Genomic DNA, 23,919 nt, shown 5'->3' on the forward strand with positions numbered 1-23,919 from the left:
TTCCTGGTTACAGCATTTGCCCAACTTTACGGTGTTATTTATAATGCTATTTGATTATATACATGTGTATTATATACTGTACTGTATTTTGCTACTAATTTTTAATGCCGTATCATGGGGTTCTACTGTATTCCATTATTTTTACTTTTTTTAATACTCTTATATCATATTTTTTTTTTATTATTTTACTGTTGTTATTGGTTAATAAATATAGAAATAAAAGATGTTAATCCTAGAGGTCCTTTGGGGGATAACACAAGTTGGTGAAAAGAGATGGGAGCATTGTGGTGGTGACAAAGATAGAGGAAAGTTTTTAGCTCTAATATGTATATTCCTGCATCTTAAAGAGAGAATATGTGTTGCAAAACACAAGAGAGCTAAGGTAGCCGACTTTGTTGCAATGTACAGGGACTTACCAAATCGGACTAAGACTGTTTATTAATGAAACAATTGGCACATGTTCTTGTGAATTGGGAGATTTGGATCTAACCGCTGAAATGATTGGTGTATGAAAATCAAGTACTGAAGGCTAATGAAGAAAGAAAGAAAAGAATGACGGTAAGACACCTTTATTTCGTCAGTGTCCAACAATTTATAAAATCATAACTTGACACAACAAAATTGGAGGCACTTCTGCATGTCAATGACATGAGGTGAATGCGTGTATTTTAGTTTCAAAAACCGCCGACAGATGTCCCTTGTCAGCCAAAGAACAGGGGGCGATAACTCTTCATTTTCGAAAAGTGCATACAAACTAAAATTATATTTTGCTACATTTTTATACAATCTTTCTGTACAAAAAAAAAAATATTCTTAAACCTCTATAAATATTTCATGTTTTTATAATTATATTTTGCTACATTTATACAACCTTACTGTAAAAAAAACAAAAAAAAAAAAAAACACAAATAATTCTAAAAGCAATCTATGAATGTTTCATGTTTTTATCATATTTATTATTCTATTTTCAGTTATGAATCAATTACATTTTTGTTTCATAGCAGGGGTTTTCATATTGGGGATCATATAGCGGATACATGTAATACAGAGGTAACGATGAGGAAGACAAGACATTTATAACAGTGAGAGAGAGAGAGAGAGAGAGAGAGAGAGAGAGAGAGAGATGGGAATTCCTTATTGAAGGGATGTGTAATACTGTTCTTTTACATCAGAGGGGAGAATCATTACTTATGATGGAGAGGGGACACATTTTTGGAAGAGGGTTATACAAATTTCATTATAGATGATGATAGACAAAAAATATTTACATTTCAGTTTGTGGAATGACGACACGAAGACAAACAGTTACAAATATCGATGGTGATTCTTTATTTCATTTGACAGGTCGAATAATTTGACGTCAGGAATTCACATTGGTTCTACATGGTTAAACTTCTACCCCTTCGCCTCTAAGGGGACCCTCCTTTGACCATGTCAGCTCTTTCTGACTGACTCTGCTAACTGTTCGAACTTGATTGCCCGACTGCCTTTGATCTGACTAAAACATAGCTTTTTGCTATGACATCAGATGTGTGGTTCCAAAACGTGACCAACTCACGTGGCTAAGCATATGTTTGTCCAAAACACACTTCTGCAAATAAAGAATTCTCAACTAACCTATTTTTTAACCTAACCTATTTTTTTTACAATCTATTTTTAATTTGTATTGTTCATTCTTTTTAGCTGACATTTTTAATTCAGTTTTCATAAAAGAACGAACAATCAAATTCTTTTTACATTACAAACAATATCTACCTATTTTATACAGAATTTAACAATAGCTAAATTCTAACATTCTAAATTCTAAATCTATTTCTGGACCTTGCTTACAAAGTTCGGGTCTCGGTTTATCCTCATCTCATTTTCCTCTAATGTTCTTCTTATTTACAGGAAAAGGGGACAGCCCTTTTTCCTGTAACATTTTGATACATTTTTTATACAATAAATGATTCGATTTTCATATTTTTATGTTAATTATTTTGTTATTATATATTTTTGTGTTATCGTAAACACTTTTTTCATATTTTAGTTTCACATGATGGCCGCTTTCGAAGAACAGGGGTCGATAACTCGTCTCTGTTGCTAATATGTAACTGACATGCAAAAGTGCCAAATTGGATGTGGGTTTGTTACAATTAATTTCCAAAACGGTATTTTCCACATCAAGTTAGCTTAAGCAGAAAAGTGGAAAATTTCATTAGAAGTTAAACGATTAGAATTAGAGTTACGTGTTAGGATATATGACGTCACAAGTAAATAAAAGTCAAGTAATAAACTGATAAAATCTTTAGCCCTTTAAAAAAAAAAAAAAAAAAAAACTACGAAGGAAAGCAGTTATTTCTTGCCTTTTATATTCCTATCTAATCCTCGTATATGAAAAGATTGAAAGTCTTGAAAAGTATTTACAGCCAATACTTTTAGACATTAAAACATGGCACTTGTGCACTTTAATATCCCTCAACAAATTTAGAAAGCCATTCTTAACATGGAAACAGGGGAGCTTTGCTGACCCTTCCCTTGCCGGAACTTTTTCGGGGGATGCATAAAACAGCATTAACTTAACAAAATATGTCATAGTTTTATCATTATTTCGTTTAATTCATAATTTAACAACCAAACTATACAATAATAATAATAATAAAATTTAGCATTCAAAATGTGTGCAGTTACCGTGCTGAAATAATAATGTTATCTATATATATAAAAGCAAAAATGTATATATGTATGTATGTATGTGTGTCCGCTGAAAACTTTCGACAGACAGAACAAAAATTAACAAACTTGGTATCATATTGAAGCTTCACCCTCCAGACGACAAATATCGAAATTTTGGCCCAAAAGGACAACCAGAAGCGGGTCAGCTAACCGATTTTCTGCAGGGGGGGGGGGCCAAAAAGTGACATTTTAATGTTAAACATTACGTATTCTTAATTCGATTTATAAGTGCCCCCCAAAAAAGGGCCACAATTCTACCACATAAAGTGTACACGGGGGACCATTTTTTTTTAGTCACCCTGTATTCAAAAACCGCTGAGTCATGTCACGTGATCTTGACGTCAGCAAGCTGTAATGGCAGTATGTACATAAAAACATTGCATATATTGGTTTTTATCGGTTAAAAAAAGGGACCAAGTAAAGAATAGATACCCTGTAGCAGACAACGCTGCCTGGCGGTGCCTGGCGCACATTTCAACTAACACCGGTAATTCGACCTTGACATTGGCACAAGCACATGGCGTCGGTTGTTTGTAAACACATCAAATAGCAAACATGCTCGAATATTCGCCAGCAATTTTTTTAAAAAAATATATTTACAAAACTTTTGAAGATTTAAAAGAAAAAGTATATATTTACAAAACATTTTTTAAAGTAATTAACAAAACGAGCGTATGTAAATAAAAGATATTTAAATAAATGGGTGTCTCTTTCTGTTTCGAATAACTTTAGAATAATATACAATCATTGTTATAATATGCGAGTGACCTCCCTTGGATGTAGCTTCATTGTCGAATTTCATTAGATTAATATACAATCATTGTTATAATATGCGAGTGACCTCCCTTGGATGTAGCTTTATTGTCGAATACCATTAGATTAATATACAATCATTGTTATTATATGCGAGTGACCTGCCTTTGATGTAACTTCATTGTTGACTACCATTAGATTACGCAAGTGGCCTCCCTTGGATGTAGTTTCATTTTCGAATACCATTAGATTAATATACAATCATTGTTATAATATGCAAGTGACCTCCCTTGGATATAGCCTCATTGTCGAATACCATTAGATTAATATGCAATCATTATAATCATATTATGCCAGTGAACGCTCTTGGATATGGCTTCATAGCTGGATATTTGTACTAGCATAATACCCAGCGTTGCCCAGGATTGTATAAGAAAGGTGGATATATGTACTAGCAAAATACCCGACGTTGCCTGGGATTGGATGAAATAGGGGAGATGTTTCCTAGGAGAATACCTGGGATCGGATCAGATAGGTGGATATTTGTGCTAACAGAATACCCCATATAGGAAGATGGTGCGATTATGTCCTAAAATCATGAAAAATTATTGTCCAGATTAGTAACATATCCAAGAATTATGAAAAATGATGAAATACGAGTTATTTCTTGGTGTGTTTGTAATGAAATAACACGCCAGACAATGTCACAAAGTAATTATTTTAGCAAAAGAAAAGGATATTATGTGGGTTAAATTATAAAAAACGATTGTCGAAATTAGTAACATATCCAAGAATTATGAAAAGTGATTAAATGTAAGTTATTGGATTGGTGTGTTTATAATGAAATGAACAGCCCAGATATAGTCTTAAAGTTAATATTTTAGTAAGAGGGAGTCGATTATGTGAGTTACATCATTAAAAATGATTGTAGAAATTAGTAACATATCCAAGAAAAGTGAAAAAGGACGAAATGTGAGTTATGTGATTGGTGTGTTTGTAATGAAATTACTAGTCCAGACAATGTCTCAAATGTATTATTTTAGTAAGAGGAAGGGGATTATGTGGGTTAACTCATGAAACATGATTGTCGAAATTAGTAACATATCCAAGAATTATGAAAAATGATGAAATGTTAGTTATTTGATGTGTATGTTTGTAATGAAATAGACACGATAGACAATGTCGCATGATTGTTATTTTAGTAAGAGAGGGGCGATTATGTGTGTTAAATCATGGAAAATGATTGTCGAAATTAGTAACATATCCAAGAATTATGAAAAATGATTAAATGTAAGTTATTTTATTGGTGTGTTCGTAATGAAATAGACAGGCTAAAAGATGTATCAAAGTTGTTATTTTTGTAAGAGAAAGGGGATCGTGTTGGTTAAAGAGGGGGGCGATTATTTGGGTTACTTCATTAAAAATAATTGTCGAAATTAGTAACATATCCAAGAATTATGAAAAATGGTCAAATGTGAGTAACTTGATAGGTGTGTTTGTAATGAAAAAAACAGCCATACAATGTCTGAAAGTTATTATTTTAGTGATAGGGGGTGGTGATAACGTGGATTAACTCATGAAAAATTATTGTCGAAATTAGTAACATATCCAAGAATTATGAAAAATGAAGTTTTAGTTATTTGATTGGTGTGTTTATAATGAAATAAACAGCCCAGTCAATGTAAAAAAATTATGATTTTAGTAAGAATTGGGCGATTAGATATGCGCACTCATTAAATTTGATTGTCGAAATTCATAACATATCCAAGAATTATAAAAAATGATGAAATGTGAGGTATTTTATTGATGTGTTTGTAATGAAATAAACAGCCCAGAAATGTCTCAAAGGTATTATTTTAGTAAGAGGAGAGGGATTATGTGATTGAAAAATGACGTTTGAAATTAGCAACATATCCAAAAATTATGAAAAATGATGAAATGTGAGTTATTTGATTGGTGTATTTGTAATGAAGTAGACAGACCAGACAATGTATGGAAGTTATTATTTTAGTAAGAGGTCGCGATTATTTTGGTTATTTCATTAAAAATAAGTGTCGAAATTAGTAACATTTCCAAGAATTATGAAAAATGATATAATCTGAGTTACTTCTTTGGTGGGTTTCTAATGAAATAACCAGCCATACAATGTCTAAAAGTTATTATTTTAGTGATAGAAGGGGGCGATAATGTGGATTTACTCATGAAAAGTGATAGTCGAAATTAGTAGCATACCATAGCCTATGTATCAAAGTTTTTATTTTAGTAAGAGTGGCGGCGATAATGTAAGTTAAATTATGCGACATGGTTGTTGAAATTAGTAACATATCCAAAAATTATAAAAAATGATGAAATGTGAGTTATTTGGATGATGTGTTTGTAATGAAAAACCAGCCAAGACAATGTTATTATTTTAGGCAGGTGAGCGATAATGTGGGTTAAATTGTCGAAATTTGTAACAATTCAAGAATTATGGGATTTAACGACATACGTCTACTTACAGATTACCCGGAGTCACCCTGGATTCAATGAGATACATGCAAATGTATGCAAGCAGAATACACGGTCGCCGGGGATGTAATGAGATAGATGCAAATATATACTAGCAGAATACTTGGCGTTGCCTTGGATTGAATTAGATTGATTGAAATATATACTAACAGAATACCTTGCATAATGCATCACCCAGGATTTAATGAGATTGATTGAGATATATACTAGCAAAACACCCAGTGTTGCCTGGGATTGAATGAAATAGACGAGAATATATATTAGTAAAATACCTGGCATCGCTTGGGATTTGATGGGATTACCCGCCCTTTCATATATATGCTATAAATGACCTACCCTAGGTAAGATACAATTATTTCATATGTGTAATACCCGTCTTATGTAGGTAAAATATTCTTTTGTTCGAAATAACAAATGATACATAAACATACAAAATTCCTCTCTCATAAGAATAACAAATATATTACAAAACCAAATTCAATTTTCTCATTGTTTATATGGCCCCGAGCAACACTGGGTAGCCCCGCTAGTTATTTAGAAAGCCATTCATACCATCGACAGGGAGGCTTAATCAGCACCCAACCTTTCTTTATTTTTCTTTTTTTTTTAAGTAAAAAAATAAGTTTTTTTTTTTTCGGGCTATTATTCTCATCTTGGGTGTTATTTTTACGTTTCAGTCGATGTAACATCCGACCTTCTTCAAATGTATCTGATCATTGATCAAATTGAGAATCTTTCCGTGCAAATTCTCGAGTTCGACAAAGATTTCTTAGTTCGACAAGATACACCTGAAGAAGGTCGGAGGTCACATCGATCGAAACGATGTGGAAATAACACTCAGGATGAGAACAGTTGTCCAAAAATCCAAATAATACGAATAATCGATCCTCATCTAAAATATTTAGAAACGTAAAATAATATTTATTTTTAATTAGAACTGTGCAGAGTATTGTTTTCGTTTGAGTTGTTTAATAAAAAAATATTTATCAATCCTCATCTCAAAAGTAAACAATATTATATTTACTAAACATTATTTGTTTATAAAAATCGAGCGAAACAATAATGAAAATAAGACTCCCCATCAACGCCGGGTCGCCGGGTAGGTATACAAGATTTCATTTCAAAAAAGTTTAATGGATGAAGTAGGACGAAGAACAGTTGTTCATATCAACTCATAAAACTTTAAAGAAAACAAACTTTTAACTTTTCTAAAAAAAAAAAGAAAGGAAGAAAAAAAAGATCAAAAGCAAGAAAAATTGGAAGAATACTAAAGTTCTCCCTGTTACAATCGAAAGACAACTGTCCGTGTTTCTTGTCACTGCGTGACTTTACACAATAATATTAATCGAATATTTATTTAAACAAATTTTTAATGTTTAAAGCGAAGTTCTTAAAAATCCTCTTAAAAAATTATTACGAAATTAAATCCACAAAAATGATTTAAAATTTTATTTTTAATTAAAAAAAAATAATTTTTGGTGGTAGAAAAAAAAAATGAATGTAAGTATCCCGGATAACGCCGGGCGGATAAAGCCATGACCGACGTATTAAATGCATATTTACGTCGTGGTAGAGTTGTTTTGTTGTTCTTTTTTTAAATATAACCAACAATTAACACACACACACACACACATACATCATATATATATATATATATATATATATATATATATATATATATATATATATATATATATATATATTAGATAATGTAGTGATATAAAAACAAGTTTTAAAAAATGCTATTTTATTCTCTCTGTCGTTTTCTTTAATAAAGTTTTTAAAAAATTGTTTCGCCATTTTGCATGCTTTGATAATAAGGATTGAGAGAAGAAAGGAAAACAGAACCAGGCGTAACTAATCAATGAAATTCTTTTGGAGGAATGGAGGTATAGAAATCGCGGACTTCATAAAAAGCGGAATGCCATAAAAAGCGAAACTTCCAGTCGCTAACAATTAAATACCGATGAAGAACGCATAAATTGACAAATTAAATATCAAGTTTATTTATGAAACCTAATCTATAATTCAAATATAATAATATTAGCCGGCACACGAATACATAAAAGCACTTATTTCCACATTTAATTAGATCCACTTCGTACTGCAGCGAATCCAAGATGTCGGTCTTAATCATAATGACACCTCCATCACAACAACAGTAAAACAATAAACTCTCGAATAAAAAAAAACTATGGAGGAGACGTAGGAAGTGTTTTTGCTTCGTTTTGTTTTTGTTTTTAATAATTAAGTTTTAATGGCTCAATGTCAAGATGAAACTCTTACCCGAAACAAAGTGGTCGGAACATATCCTCACATAAGGGTAGCTGGTTTCCTTCATATCTGGCCGGTTGATATTGGCTAGCCATTGTTCCCTGCGTTTTCGCGATCTTTCTCTCGTCTCTTCGCCCTGATTTGTAATGACCGCCGGTAAACGGAAAAACGATGTCGATTTTTCGCGGTCGGCACGGTTCGAACACCCGATAGCGGCACAGAAATTAACCATTTTCGACCCTTTTTTTTTTATCCACAGAAGAAATTCTGTGTTCCTCCAGCGAATCGAGTGGAAGGAGGGAGTCCGTGATTTCAATGACGTCACAGTGCACAAGTGTCTTGAGGGGGTTAAAACTTGGAAGTAGACTTGATTACTCCCAATTTCCTTTTTTTCTTCTTTTGGTTATCTTTTATTATTTGTCTTATTTTGTTTTTGTAGGTTTTTGTTGTTATTTTTATGAATGGAATAGATTACGATTTTTTCCCCTCAATTCTTGAAATTTGAGGATTATGACGATTTTGTTACCCTTTTTTTTTATATAAGAAGTCATATCCAGGACAAAAGCCACTCGATGGGTTAATGGGATGTATAAATTGTCAGTTGATAGGTGAAGAATATTATGAAAGGATTGAAAATGGAATGAAACCAAATTTGGTTACTTATGAGGATAATTTATGACAAATGGTTTGTTGACGTTTAATTTTGTTTTTTTAATTTTTATTTTTATTCACCTCCAACAAGGCACATTGTCACTGAAACGTGAATTAGGGGCCAGATTTATAAAGGCATCCTAAGTTGCAGCAAGATGTTTGTTCACATTACATTTAAATTTCTGCATGTTGGTTCAGTCAGAGAAACAGGGAACAGAGAGAGAAAGGCAAACGGTTTTAGGAAAGAAACTATAACTATATATAACTTTTGACCATCTGGGAACCTCCATAGTGAAATGGTAGTTGGGTGTATTTACGTTCATGGGGTATTAGTGCAGTAAGTTCATCAGAGCACTATTCCATTGAAGTACTTGTAAAAAAAGCACAGGGATGCAACATTGTGTTGATGGGACAGGGGCTGGAGCTTGGTAGACAGCATAGGACCTATTCGGTTGGAGGCTCCTTTTTTGGACAATATTTAAGAGGCAGAGACTAATGTTTAGTGCATCAGCTCAGATGTGGTAACAATGCTGTATACATGGGTGAATAATGACTTCATAGATATATAAAGTACTGGCATATGAGAAAAGTTTTCTTTAGAAGGATTAGTCGTATTATTTGGATTCTTCGGATGACTGTTCTCATCTTGAGTGTTACTTGCACAATGTTTCGGTCAATGTCACCGCCAATCTTCTTCAGGTGTATCTTGTCAAACTTTGGAATCTGCATAGAATTTTGAACAAAACCGTTTATTTAATCCATGGGGGTAGTATGCTCTCATTCGGTCAGCCATGACTGCATAGAAGTCCTAAGTAATTTGCAATTATATTTTTGGGTTGTCCTGCACTGAGGATTAAACCTTCAATCTCTGTAATGTTGTTCAAGAACCAACACGTTGTAGCCTCAGTCGCAAAGCAGACAAAGAATAGAAAAGAACTTTGTTGCATTTTTTTGTACAACATTTATTTTCTCATTCTCTTATTACTGCTGTGACGTCCCTCATTGTATTCTCAAACGTCATCCACATTTCTAATATGATCTCAAGCATCATTTATGTCTCTTTCATAGTCGTCCTCTTTCTCTTTTTTTGTAGTCTTTTTTTTTACTGGTGACATCATTTTGCATGCATTTGCATAAAGCTGTCGTACTGTGTTACATCTTCAGGAATGTGACTTTTACAACTGAATTTCACAAAGTACTTTATCCATTGCATCACAGGTCCTTGTGGACCAAAATTCTGAACTAATAGAGGGAGTTTGCCTTCTTTGCAGCAGATTTAGTAAAATCTTCTATGTATTTATACAAATTCATGTAACCCGTGAATGTTGGGATGAGGAGTTTGAATGTTGGACTCTACAGTAGGATACTATCAGTGATTGGAAATGTTTCTCATAATTGTTAAAGGAAAGGAATTAAGAATGAAAAAGTTGGGAAGAATTAAAAAGACCAAAATAAAGTTGTCTTTGTGGTGGATAATGAGAAGCTTTAGTGTGGAGAAGTGTGCTGTCCGTGTTGTCCAGGACATGTATACAAATGCTCATAATTGTATTTGTGTCACTACAGTGAAGAGTCTGGAATGTTGGATCCATCAAGACTCACCACTTGAGCCACTCCTCTTCATCATGGTTTTAGAGGCATGACCAGACTAGTGTACACAATTTATCCTTACAGAAACCTCTATATTGGGCAGATGTGTTTTCAGCAAATTCTTTCTCCGTTTCATTTGTATTTGCGTTCCTCTTCATTACTAAAAGCAAGTAAGTTTTCACAGAAATGTATTAAAGCATTTTCAACCAATGATAATCGTTTAAATGTGTTGGTAACATTTTACATTGCAAATCCATCCGATTATGGATCTGTTATTGCATTGCAGTCGGGTGGGAAAGAACTGAGTGAGGGCCAAACATTTACTACTGTGATAATACCAGGTGTTACTCCTCTTGACAATGATTGCTGACCCCAACGTTGTGTGCCATGGATTTCTTCTCTTTCAACTTCTCTTCTGGCCGTGTCGTCATCTCTCACATTGGCAGCTGTCGAGGAGGCGCTCACAGGTTTATGAAATATAAGAAAAATAAAACAGCACACAAATAATATAAATTACGACATTCTGCAAATATCAGTTACACTCTAGGTGTGTGTGTGTGACACCATCAACCCTCTACATGCTAAAGTTAACATCTACGTCCTGTCGAGGCCGTGTTTGTCAGTTGATGTCAGCTCATCTCAATCTCCTAAAGCTTTCTTGATTTGGTCCGAGTGACAACCCTCCTTCCACTGTGTCAAACTTGCAACTATCGTTAACTATCGCAAACCCAAGATTGTCCACAAACTGTCCCTAACTGCCGTAAACACACCGCCACACCTAAAACTGCCTGTAAAATAACCCCCGGTATATCTACCTTTAATCCACCACATCTAATTTAGCTCCCTTTGTGTACTTGGTGAATAACTTCCTCGCCATTGTTCTGTTGATAAACCCATTTCCTCTTTTTGTTTGTTATATTTTTTTCCTCTTTTTTTTTTGTTATTTCCTAACACTTGGAGGGGGAGGGGACGTTGATAGTATCATACTGCGATATACCGAGGTTCCTGATACAAATGTTAGACAAATTACCTTAAATGTAGTGAGAAATGGCTTGCGATGCTCGCAGAGGCAACAACTCATGAAATTTTGCTCATGCAATCTTCACCATTTGTGGTTGTATAGAGTTCACGTTCATCACCTGCACTCAGCATATCTCCGAGACAGCAGAAAGAGTCTACCAAACCAAACTCCAACCTCTGTCCCATTGCTGCAGTGATGTATTTCTGTCTGTTTTACAAGCACTTAAATGGAATGTGCTCTGACAAACTCATAGCACATGTGCCCCTTTGACATAAATACTCCTAACTAACCTGACAAGCAGCAAAATCCCACCCTGCCATATTAAATGTTCTCAGATGCTGGAAAGGCTTCTACGCTAATAGTTTCTTCCTTTGATCTGCTAGAGTTTTCAATTCCCTCAGTTTGCAGAAACTTGCAGATATAATTAATACTTATAATTTTCACACCCTGTTTTATTTTTTGTTTTTTTTAGTATCAATTCTTTAAAGCATTATTATATACTGGTAATGGAAAGTTTATATTCTAAAATTAAATTTTTAATTTAATTTTAAAGATTTAAAAATATGCATATTTTAACGTTTTCATATAAAAAAAATATTTTTTTTATCCTTATCTAATAATTATTGATGAATCTCACAATTCAATGAATCTCACACTTCAAAACGCAAAATATTAAAAAATTAAACACATTCAAATTTCGGAATTCAATCTTCAATATTGAAGGCATCCTGTGAAACTTTTTTTGTTTGTTTTGTTTTTCTACACTCATTCACCCTTCCCCCACAAAATGAGTGTGTGCTTAATGGATCGCTTAGACTTTAAGGGGTCGAACAAGGGACAAATGAAGAAGGGGGAGGGTATGAAGTTCCCCAAAATATATTCATACAATGAATATGAAAAAAAAAGTTACACCCATATAAAGTGCATTCGTTACAATCGGTGAAAAATTTATACTGATGAGATAATTACCTAATTTTTGGTAGATTCTGTTATAAAAATCAAAAGAATTCCTTAAATTTGGCAGTCATCATATATATATAACCTTTTTTTGATAAAACTATAAAAATAAAGTTTGAACCATCGGACAATGCAACTCTTAACTCTGACAAGGAAAACTTTAATTTTTGAAAACTTAGATTAAAATAAACAAAATTCATTGTCATGGTTTTCTTAAAAACGCACACAAAAAAAAACTTACAAAATAATGTTTAAAAAATATGTCTCCAGTCCTGATTCTAAACTAACAGAGTCGCACTTATAGACATTACCGGATTGTTCTTTCACCACATTTGCCAATCCCAGTGCTGCGTACCGTGGTTTCCTTCTTCATTGTCTTCTCTTCTTGTACTGTCCGTATCATTGTCTCTTACACATTGGCAACTGCAGAGGGTGAGCACTGGTTCACAAGTCTTGAATACAAAATAACCCAAAACACAGAAAACATAAATTCTGACACATTCTATAGATATCAGTTAGGTTCTGGCTGTGTACGTGACACCATCGCAGAAAACATCCCTCTAGACATTAACGTCCAAATTTTAGTCATCAGTTGAGGCCATGTTCGTCAACAGAGCATATATAAAAGAATAACAGTATAATTACGTCCCAAGATCCAAATATTTATTTTTCATGCTAAAATTACTCAAGCATGTTAAAAAAAGTTGGCTGCTGAAACAAACACACGATGTTGAGTCTCCTATGAACTTTTTTCTTCTTGCAACATTATATTGTCATGCATTTTTTTTCTAAGCAAAGAATTTCTAATTTTTCTAATGAGTATATACAAGAAAAGAGACGGTATTGACATAATAATAACTGTTTGTTTCTGCATAATGAAACGGATATGTAAAAAAATGTATCGAAATTTTAACATGTTTGAGGAGCTGTTTTGTATAAAAAATAAATATTTGGATCTTGAACTATACTGTTATTCTTTTATATATGAGTGTGTGTATAAGTTTTTTTTCTCTATAATAATATGTTCCTCTGTGTATCTGTATTAGTAATAGTAACATTATTATAATTATTATTTCTTTTTTGGGGGAGAGGTGGGGGGTGTACTGTGATATTTTTGTTTCTTTTGCATTTTACCCAGAGGAGATAAAATTATTCCTTGCTCTTCGATTAATATTTACTCAGTCTTTGAGTCAAACTTTAGTTTCAATAAAATTCATCTCCCCCCCCCCCCATCTACTCAGAGCCACAACCTTCCTTTAATTTTCCCAAACTGAAAACTAGCATAAAACTCACTAGCCCTCTTCAACTCTCTAAATATATTGAACTTTATGTACTAGTTACTGCTATAACTTAAAGCCATCCTATTTTCGAATGCCTTTATGTGCCTTGGTGACCTCCCCCTCCATCTTCTTTCTACTAACCTTACTTCCTATACTTTTGTTCTACTGATAAATTTATTTAATCTTTTTTTGTTATAGTTTTTCCTTTTTACTTCTTAACACTTTTGGAGGAAGGAGGGGTCGATAGTATTGCACATATTAACATCAAACAATGAAAAGATCAAAAAAACAAAACTAGGGCTTTATGTTGCGAGTGAAACGATCGCATTTGCAAGTGATTTTTTACAAGTGATGACTTAAAGTGTTTAAAACGCTTACTGTGGTTTTTTTTTCACAAACAATCTTCCAAAGCTCATTACTCAGTGAAAAATGTCTTTTCAACTTTGATTTTTTTTTAATAAAATGAGCAAAATCAAATCATTTAAACAATAAAAGTTTAATAAAACACTAAACTCCTTTTTTAATGAAGGCTGTTAAAAAAAAAAAAACATCTGAAGAAATTCAAATTTTTATACCTTCAAGTCTCAACATAAAATTCAGTACATATTTAGAATTGCACTTATTAAAAAAAATACAGAAAAATATTTATGATATATGTACTAGTCATGGAATGAAGATGTCTTATTCCAAAAAAATCACATGGATTTGACCAGTAACTTTTCTATTGTGCTAGTAAATGAAAATATTTAGGTGTCAAAGGTCAACTAAAGAAATTTGTCTGTAGAGCCCTGAAAACATTTTGCTTTCATAAAGAAAATTTTAATTTTCAAAAGCTTAGATTAAAATAAATAAAATTTATTTTAAACACATTATTATGGTTTTATTATATATATATATATATATATATATATATATATATATATATATATATATATACTAGCAGGGAGACCTCATGTTGCCCGGGGTTAAATGAAAAATATTCTACACTTTAAATACTTTTATTGTCATCGAAATCTGTGAAATCACCCAGTCATCAATCAAATCAATCCATTCCCTGCTCTATATGGAATACCACCACGGTGCACCAGGAGGAAACTCACATGCCTCCCCGCAGTGGCTTAGTTTACAATACATTGTAGAGAATCTACTGTTGCTTTTATAAAAATTATTTTTATATAATGATTGAATTAGAGTTTAAGATGCAAAAGTTAATGCATCGTGATTCAATTGTGCTCTAAACAGAAACATTCATTTCAAACATGCCCCTGTCTTATCAAAGAACCTACAGTTAATTTTATATGCAGGGCCCTTCTGCTTGTGCAGTGATAAACCTTCTTAAATGCATTTGTGATGTTAGGTTGTATAAAATTGTTAACTTTAATAAAAAAAAAGACGGTTCATTCATTAATAAATTTTTTTTTGATTATCGATACTTATCGGATGTATTTTGAGACAAAACCTATCTAAGAACACTCCCAGACGCATAAAGTACATTTGTATGAAATTTAAAAAAAAAAAAAATATTTTTAAATCGGCCATTGGAATCCATAAGGAATGAATGAACACACATACAAAGTGACTTTTATATATAAGTAAAGATAAGTTTATATTACCCATGCAGATACAACTTTTCTAATACAAATACTTTAGTTTGTAATCTTGATATAGAACAAAAAGTAAAACAAAAATAAACCTAGAAATAGACCAATTGTTAGAGGGAAGAAGCATTAAAGCCAAATCTAATTATTCAGACATTTATCAAAGAAAGTTGATTTTCAAATCAGTAAGAATAGTAACATTCAATTTTTCAGAAAGAAAATTTTAGATACAGAAATCTTTTTTTCTGGAAAATCATTTATTTATTCAAAAATAAATATAAAATATGAAATCAAACAGTAAAATACATTTTTTTTGCAACATCAGTTTAATTCGGTTTGTAGATTATTTTGCTTTATGGGAAGAGAAAAGAGAGGAGGGAAACAAGGCTTGATAAAGTTGTAATTGATTGTTAATCTTATATAATTTATTTCAAAGACGAACCTATTTTTTTTTTAGTCTTATTCAAAATTTTTCCTATATTAAAAATACAAAAAAAGGATGTATGTTGTTCGTGTCCATGATGGAGCAAAAATATCATATTCTCAAAATCATATAAACGGATCAAGTAGTTTTATTTTTAAATGAGAAAATCAAATTTTATGAGCATCCAAGCTATGACTGTCTCGCACGCCATTTTGAAAAAAAAAATCTCAAATAACAAGGTAGGTAACTCAACAATAATTCATACTAGATTTATGTTGTAATGCCTTGGATTTTGCCATTAATCGCTTAAAAATGCTTTTCATCAAGATTTTTCTTCATTTTTGTTTTTTTAATATATGGGGAATTCTGGACAAGAACTGTTTTGTTTATATAAGAATTGTTTTGGAATTTTGGAGATATGATTAATAATTTGTATTATTCAGACTATTACTCTCATCTTGGTAATTATCTTTGTCACTTCTTTGTTATAATAGTGAAAATCAAGATATTTAATTTTAAGTAAAGCCAATAGTATTTACTTAACTGTCAGTTTTTGGCCAGAAATTTTGCTGTCAATTTGATCTTTGAAAACTTTACCAAACTTCTCCGCGAATTTTGAGTGTAAACACTTGAAATTTTAGATGTAGGTTACTTGGACATGAATCAAACTTTTTAATTTGATTTGAGCCTAAAACAATAAATGTTAAGGGGGCAAAGTTGGGGTCAAAGTTTTTTTAAATTTGACCTCTGCGGTCTCTACCAAATTACTCCGTCAAGTTTTAGTCCAAACATTTGAAATTTTACATAAAGTGTATTCAGACATAGGACAAGCTTTTTAATCAGTTTTTGGCTGAAAATTTGGCTGCCAAGGGGTCAAAGTTCAAAAGATTTTACCTTTGCGGTCTCTAGTAAACTATTCAGCCAATTTTGGGAAACATTTTAAATTTTACATAAAGGGTAATCAGACATACAGCAAGCTTTATAATCAGTTTTTGGGCGAAAATTTGGCTGCCAAGAGGTCAATGTTGAAAGAGTTGACCTTTGTGGAGTGTACCAAACTCCTTGGTCAATTTTGGATCAAAACACTTGAAATTTTAGATGTAGGTTACCAGGACATGAGTCAAACTGTTAAATATATATATATATATATATATATATATATATATATATATATATACATACATACATACATATGCACATAAAGTTATGAACAGTACATAGGGCCCGAGCAAAGCCGGGCTGAACTGCTAGTTATTAACAGAGAGAATTAGCGAAAATTGAGTAAGCTAAAAAAAAACAAAAACAGCTTGAATCAAAACAAGGAAGGTAAATATTTTCTGAAAATTTTGAAAATTATACGCAATTTTAACAAAACTCAATTTTCTGTACTTGTCTTTGAAAACTATTTTTATTAATAATTAAATGTTCTACCTGGTGGGCTTTCCTGAGGCCACAGTCCTAGTTGAAGAAAGGTCAGCTAATGGTCTACTTGTGCTGTATGTCTGATACCCTGCATAACCTCTTCTTCAGCTCCCCCTCACCTAACTGAAACTCTTTAAAAACATGATGACAGTACAATAAAAAAATAAGCTTAAACCAGGCCTAGGGACAAACAAATCCAACTTGCCTCCTCCCTTGAGGCTTGCATTCACTAACATCCGTGGGCTTAGAACTAATTTAGCTGATGTTGAAGCATTTCTCCTAACAAATACCCCGGATATCTTAGCACTAAGCAAGACTAACCTACACTCCTCCATCCCCTCTAACTACTTTAACGTGCCTGGCTATCTCCCACTCTGCCGTAAGGACTCTGACAGACATATGCACGGACTTGGAGTCTACATTCGTAACAGCCTCCCCCTGACTAGAGAAACAAACCTAGAAACGGACGATCAAGCCTTTATGTGCTTTAGACTAAACATACAAGATAACATTAGCTACTTTTATTTTCTCTACCGCTCTCCCTCGACCCAGGACTGCACCATAATAAATAAAGTCTCTGATAGCATAGACAAAGCACTCTCCCTCGACACTAGTGCACAAGTACATGTATTTGATGACTTTAATGTTCACCACAAAAACTGGCTTGGATTCTCTACTCAGACAGATGCAGCGGGCAGCTCAACACAGTTTCGCTATATCTCACTCCCTATCACAAATGGTTATGTTTCCAACCTGTTTCCCTGACCAGCAAGAACAATACACGCATCACTTCTAGATCTGTTTCTGACTACAGTTCCCGAGGATTGTATAACAAATGCTGACAGCCCATTCGGGAACGCTGACCATGCAGTGATAATGGTAGAAATCGCCCTAAATTCTAGACCCAAAACTAAAGAGCTAGTGCTCAAAATAACGAGATATTATAAAAAGGCTGACTGGGAAGCCATCAGAGATCTTATCAGAGATGCCCCATGGGTAAATATTTTTTCACTTCCTGCTGAACAGTGCGCAAATGAGACCACTGAATGGTTCAAAACAGCAATTGAAGCACATGTTCCCATGCGAAAATTTTATAGCAAGCCCCACTCTCCCCAATGGCTTACTTCGACTTGCGCAACTGCTATTGCTCAAAGGCAGCATGCATATTGCAGATTTAACCGACATAAGTCCAGTTCAAACAAACAGAAGTATATAGAAGCTAGAAGTAACGTTAAGAACGAAATAGCAACAGCTAAGAGAGAATTTACTGAAACCACTAAAAAACGCACCAAAATTAGGAAATCGTGACTTCTGGAAAATCTACAACAGTGTAGTAAATAATGGGCAATCAACAATTCCCCTACTAACCAACAATTATGAGGTTGTTTGCTCAGCAACCGACAAGGCTAATATGCTTGCCAGACGGTTTGCCTCAAACTCCACACTGGATCCTTCCAACCACCCTCTGCCTGACTTTCCTTTGCGGACAGACGCCACGCTAGACGATTTAAAAATCACCCCTGCTCAGGTACACACTATCATAAAAAACCTTGACACTTCAAAAGCATGTGGACCTGATCTCATCCCAGCTGTGTTATTAAAAAAGTGCTCAGCTGAAGTAGCTCCAGTTCTCTCCAAACTCTACAACAAATGCCTTAATGAATTTCCGGGCTGTTGGAAAACTGCTTCTGTGGTACCAGTATTCAAGAATTCTGGCGAAAGAACTGACCCATCAAATTATCGCCCCATTAGTCTCCTCCCACTTTTCGAGAAATTTTTGAGACCATAATTAACCATGCTCTAGTCTGGCACCTTACAGATGCTAAACTTCTGACTGACAAACAATATGGATTTAGACAAGCCCGTTCCACAGCTGACATCCTCACTGTAATCTCTGAACGTATATACCATTCACTGGACAAAGCGGGGGAGGGCAGAGCGGTAGCTCTAGATATATCTAAGGCCTTTGACAGGGTATGGCATGAGGATCTCCTCAGGAAAATCAAATCATATGGCATCACTGATAGAATACTTAACATAATTAAATCCTTCTTAGATAAGAGAAAAATCCAGGTTGTCCTCGACGGTCGTACATCTAAACAGTGTGATATAAATGCAGGAGTGCCTCAGGGTTCTATCCTTGGACCTCTATTGTTCCTAATATTTATTAATGACCTCCCTGACGAAACTGCCTCTGAGATGGGTATATATGCTGATGACACCACGCTCTATAACAGGCATGACAGGAAAACAAATGAACACATAACTAAAGAAATGGCAAAAACTAGAGGATGACCTCCAATCTGTAGTGGAATGGGGACATAAATGGATGGTCACATTCAATGCTGCCAAGACTAAACTGGTTTCCTTCAATAATTACAAGAAACCTTCTCTACCACCAATAGCAATGGCCAGTGACTCCCTGTCTGAGAGTACATCTTTCAAACTGCTTGGCCTAACGTTCACAGGAAACATGAGTTGGAACAATTATATTGAAAACATTGCCAGGGCCGCTGCGAGAAAGGTGGGCTCTCTCTACCGTGCTAGAAAACTACTGACACCTGAAAGTATCCTGTACCTCTATAAGGCTACCATTCGCCCATGTATGGAGTATTGTTATCACATTTGGGCTGGTGCATCTGCTGCTAGTCTCTCGCTCCTAGACAAGGTTCAAAAGAGAGTCGCCAATCTGATAGGCCCTGAACTGGTATCTAAGCTTCAGCCTCTATCCCATCGACAAAACGTTGCATCCCTCTGCTTGTTCTACAAGTACTTTAATGGTGAATGCTCTGACGAACTGCAGACATTTGTGCCCCTACGACGTAGACACCCTCGACAAACCTGACAGGCAGCTAAATCCCACCCCCACACAGTAGAGATCCCTAGATGTAAAAAATACTCCAGTAGTTTCTTCCCCCGAACCGCTAGACTCTGGAATTCCATTCCAGGTCCCTGCTTCCCTAATTGTACTGACATGCAGAAGTTCAAGTGTAACGTGAACCGACATCTTGCTGCCCAAATCCCAACATAGTGCCCCAGTAGTTGCTGCCCCTGATAGTAGCCCCCTACACCAAAGTGGCAATGTGCCTTGTTTGGGGTGAAAATGTAATAAAAAAAAAAAAATTTTTTTAAAACCTTATCGTTTTTTGTAATTTTTGGCTAAGTTTATTGCTGCAACATGACAAGTATATATCATTGGTTTTACTTGAAATTCAATATTTTGATTTTTGAATTTCACTATTATAACAAAGAAGCGGATTATTTTTTCATAACGTTTTGGCTGATGTTATTTCTGACATTCAGGTGCATATTTTAGAACTCCCTCTTTATTTGCCTCGCAACAGGGGAAGAATTAGACACAAAATCAGTTTTTAATGTGACAAAATCGTGTTCCCAAAAAAAGAGGCAGTCTGGATTGGAACAAAAATAAATAATTTGCTTAGTCGGGAAGAATTTCTTCTTCACTGGCCGAGGACAGAAAAGCTTAAATAAAATATCACAACACATTGAACTCTATATAGAATTTTGAACTGAACTCTTTATTTAATCCACAGGGATGGAATATCCTTGTCCCGGCAGCCATGTCTACGTAATAAGTAATTTTTATTTCATTTTAATTATTATTGCCTATAGTGAGAATTGAACCTTTAACCTTCAGATGACTGTCACTTAGAACTTACTACACAAATGTTATATCAGTCGATAAGTTGTAAATATAACAGCTAAGATGAGAATAGTTGTCTACATTTGCAAAAATATAGCGAATCAGCAAATTTATGTTTTTTTTTATATATAATTCCTTATCTAAAATTAAGACTGGCTTTTAATTAATAGAGTTGATATAGTTTTGTTTAAAGTTTTGATTTGTAGAACTCAATCAATTAACTATAACATTGACATAAATAGGATTATTTGCTTTGTTGAGAAAAACACCACTTTTTTTAGTTAAAATATTATGCCAGATATTAAAGTGAAAGAGAAAACGAGAGAAAGAGATTGAGAGAGAGAGAGAGAGAGAGAGAGAGATTGAGAGAAAAAAAGAAAGATTGAGAGAAAAAGATTGAGAGAGAGAGAGAGATTAAGAGAGAGAAAGAGAGAGATATTGAGAGAGAAAGAGATTGAGAGAAAAAAAAGATTGAGAGAGAGTGAAAAAAAAGATTGAGAGAGAGAGAGAAAAAAAAGATTGAGAGAGAGAGAAAAAAAGATTGAGAGAGAGAGAAAAAAAGATTGAGAGAGAGAAAAAGATTGAGAGAGAGAGAGAGAAAAAGAGAGAGAGAGAGAGAAAAAGAGAGAGAGAGAGAGAGAGAGAGAGAGAGAGAGAAAGAGATTAAGAGAAAGATATTAACAGAGAGAGAAAGAGAGATTGAAAGAGAGAGGGGATGAGAGTGAAAGAAAATAAGGTGGGAGAAAAAAGGTAGCAAGAGAAGGAAAGAATGAGAAAGAGAGATTAGATCTCCATTTGTGAATGAGTTTACAATAAATAAAAGAATGTTATCAGAAGTGAATTAATCAATATAACTTGATGTTTACTTAGTTATGCTTCAATTGGCATATGTGGATCATCCAGTGAAAAGAGCTTGATAACACGATATTATGAGAGTTGATGTCCAGCTTTAGATGACTATATAAATATTAAAAGGTGAATTTTTAGTGGAGTTGATGAGAAAATGATGATAATGCTGAAAAGGTGGTAAAGTCAATTCACTATAACAATTAAAGATCTGTTATCATTCCACTGTGTATTCTTTTTTTATATCTTGCGTATGTAATGGTACATTGGCCCAATTTGATGTAAACAAGCCAATCGGATAAGGGTTAGCCGGCTTCATATTTCCAACCAAATTTCCCTGGTCTTTATTAGTTGCTGTCCAAATCTCATTAGTCAGTAACGGTTTGGTCACTGTTGTATTATTTGTGTGTGGTGATTTCGATGTGGTGGATGGTGACGATATAGCTGTATGAGGTAAGTGCCTTGTGTTGATATTGTCGGACATGAAATTATCAATATTTGACAACGTAAATTCTTTGCTGAAACGCTGCTCATGTTCGACCTTTTCATAATGTTGTTCGTCAAGTTCTACATTCTCGATCTTTACATGAGGCCGGTGGTTCACATTAATATCACAAGAAGAAGCAGAAACATTATTATTTGTAACTTCCATTAAAGCATCATTGGTTTTCGTTTTATCTTTGGAAGACAAATTTGAGACTGTGTTGCTGCAGTTATTAAATGTTGAGGAATTTTTTTTCAGAGAAGAATCAGCAGTAGGGGCATCTTTTTCAAGCGTTCTGGTTGTGGCAGGGACCCTTTCCATAGAAGCAGTATTGCCTTGGTTTAAAGTTTGTTTATGAAGACGAGACGTGGAACAAAGTTCATTCAACATTGTTTCCAGTATAGCTGGCAGTGTGTTTGCCGATTTGAGTTGGTTCATGCAGAGTTCTTCAAAATCTTTCATTCCCAATTGTTTAGAAATGGCCAGCATTTGAGAAAGTATATTTGGATCCAGATCTAAAACGCCATTGTACATATACTCGGCAAAAGCCAGAAGACCTTCTTTACTTACTGTACTGGGAAATATTATTTTTGGTAAGATATGCAGAGACGTTCTATCCATAATCTCTAGAACCTTCGGACACACAGCAGCAAGAATCATTTTATGAACCTAAGAAATAAAAAACAAAATAATTATATATATACATATCTGACATATAACGTTATCTGGTTAAATTTTAAAAAGTAGATCTAAATAGCATTTACATTGACATATCAAACTTTGCTTCTGACTGGCACATTTTCATTTGTTATTGTTGCACTATGTTATTGGCACTATAAGAACATACTTTGAAGTAATTTACTAAAAAATATAAAAAGAGTAGTCTCCCTTAGAACTAAAATTTTATTTCTTTTTCTATATAAATTTCTAAAATGTGCAAACAAATAAAAGTTAAAAAGTAAAATGACTTCACTGCACTTCAGACAATGCTAGGTAGGGACAGCTGGTCTCTCTCATTTATCTATATATTTATAAAAGTGAAATTGTCTGTGTGTGTGTGTGTGTGTGCGTGTATGTGTGTGTGTGTATACATTGCCCTACCAAACTACTCTGTCAATTTTCAGTCTAGACTCGAGATTTGACATAAGGGGTATTGAGATTTTGGAAATTTTTTAATTGGTTTTCAGCCAGAAATTTGGTTGTCAATGGGTCAAAGTTAAACGATTTGATTTTTAAAAACTTTACCAAACTCCTCCATCAATTTTGGGTCTAAACACTTGAAATTTTAGATGTAGGTTACTTGAACATGGATCAGACTTTTTAATTTAATCTGAGCCCAAAATAATAAATGTTAAGGGGTCAAAATTGGGGTCAAAGTTTTTTTAAATTTGACCTCTGCGGTCTACCAAATTACTGGGCCCATTTTTGGTCTAAACATTTGAAATTTTACATAAAGTGTATTCAGACATAGGGGAAGCTTTTTAATCAGTTTTTAGGGCGAAAATTTGGCTGCCAATAGGTCAAAGTTGAAAGAGTTAACCTTTGCAGACTCCACCAAACTCCTCCGCCAATTTTGGGCCTAAACACTTGAAATTTTAGATGTAGGTTACCTCGACATGAGTCAAACTTTTTGATATGTATATATATGTGCACATAAAGTTATGAACAATACATAGGGCCCAGGCAAAGCCGGGCTGAACTGCTAGTATATATATATATATATATATATATGAAT

General features: G+C 33.8%; 2 protein-coding genes across 2 annotated transcripts in view; both read right to left on the reverse strand.

The window, feature by feature from the left end:
* LOC145239756 (uncharacterized) overlaps window positions 1–8,564 on the reverse strand; it is a 36,123-nt gene extending 27,559 nt beyond the window's left edge. Inside the window, exon 1 of the mRNA XM_080103164.1 lies at window positions 8,263–8,564. Within this exon, the coding sequence (XP_079959290.1) occupies window positions 8,263–8,482 (220 nt within the window). The 5' untranslated portion in view covers window positions 8,483–8,564. The remainder of the gene's footprint in view (window positions 1–8,262) is intronic.
* Window positions 8,565–20,332: 11,768 nt separating this feature from the next.
* The window catches only part of LOC145239757 (uncharacterized), a 41,332-nt gene continuing 37,745 nt past the window's right edge, over window positions 20,333–23,919 (reverse strand). Inside the window, exon 7 of the mRNA XM_080103165.1 lies at window positions 20,333–22,853. Coding sequence (XP_079959291.1) covers window positions 21,918–22,853 — 936 coding nt within the window. The 3' untranslated portion in view covers window positions 20,333–21,917. The remainder of the gene's footprint in view (window positions 22,854–23,919) is intronic.

This window comes from Euprymna scolopes, chromosome 19, assembly GCF_053919585.1.
Source record: "Euprymna scolopes isolate OS-2025 chromosome 19, ASM5391958v1, whole genome shotgun sequence".
Lineage (NCBI taxonomy): Eukaryota > Metazoa > Mollusca > Cephalopoda > Sepiida > Sepiolidae > Euprymna > Euprymna scolopes.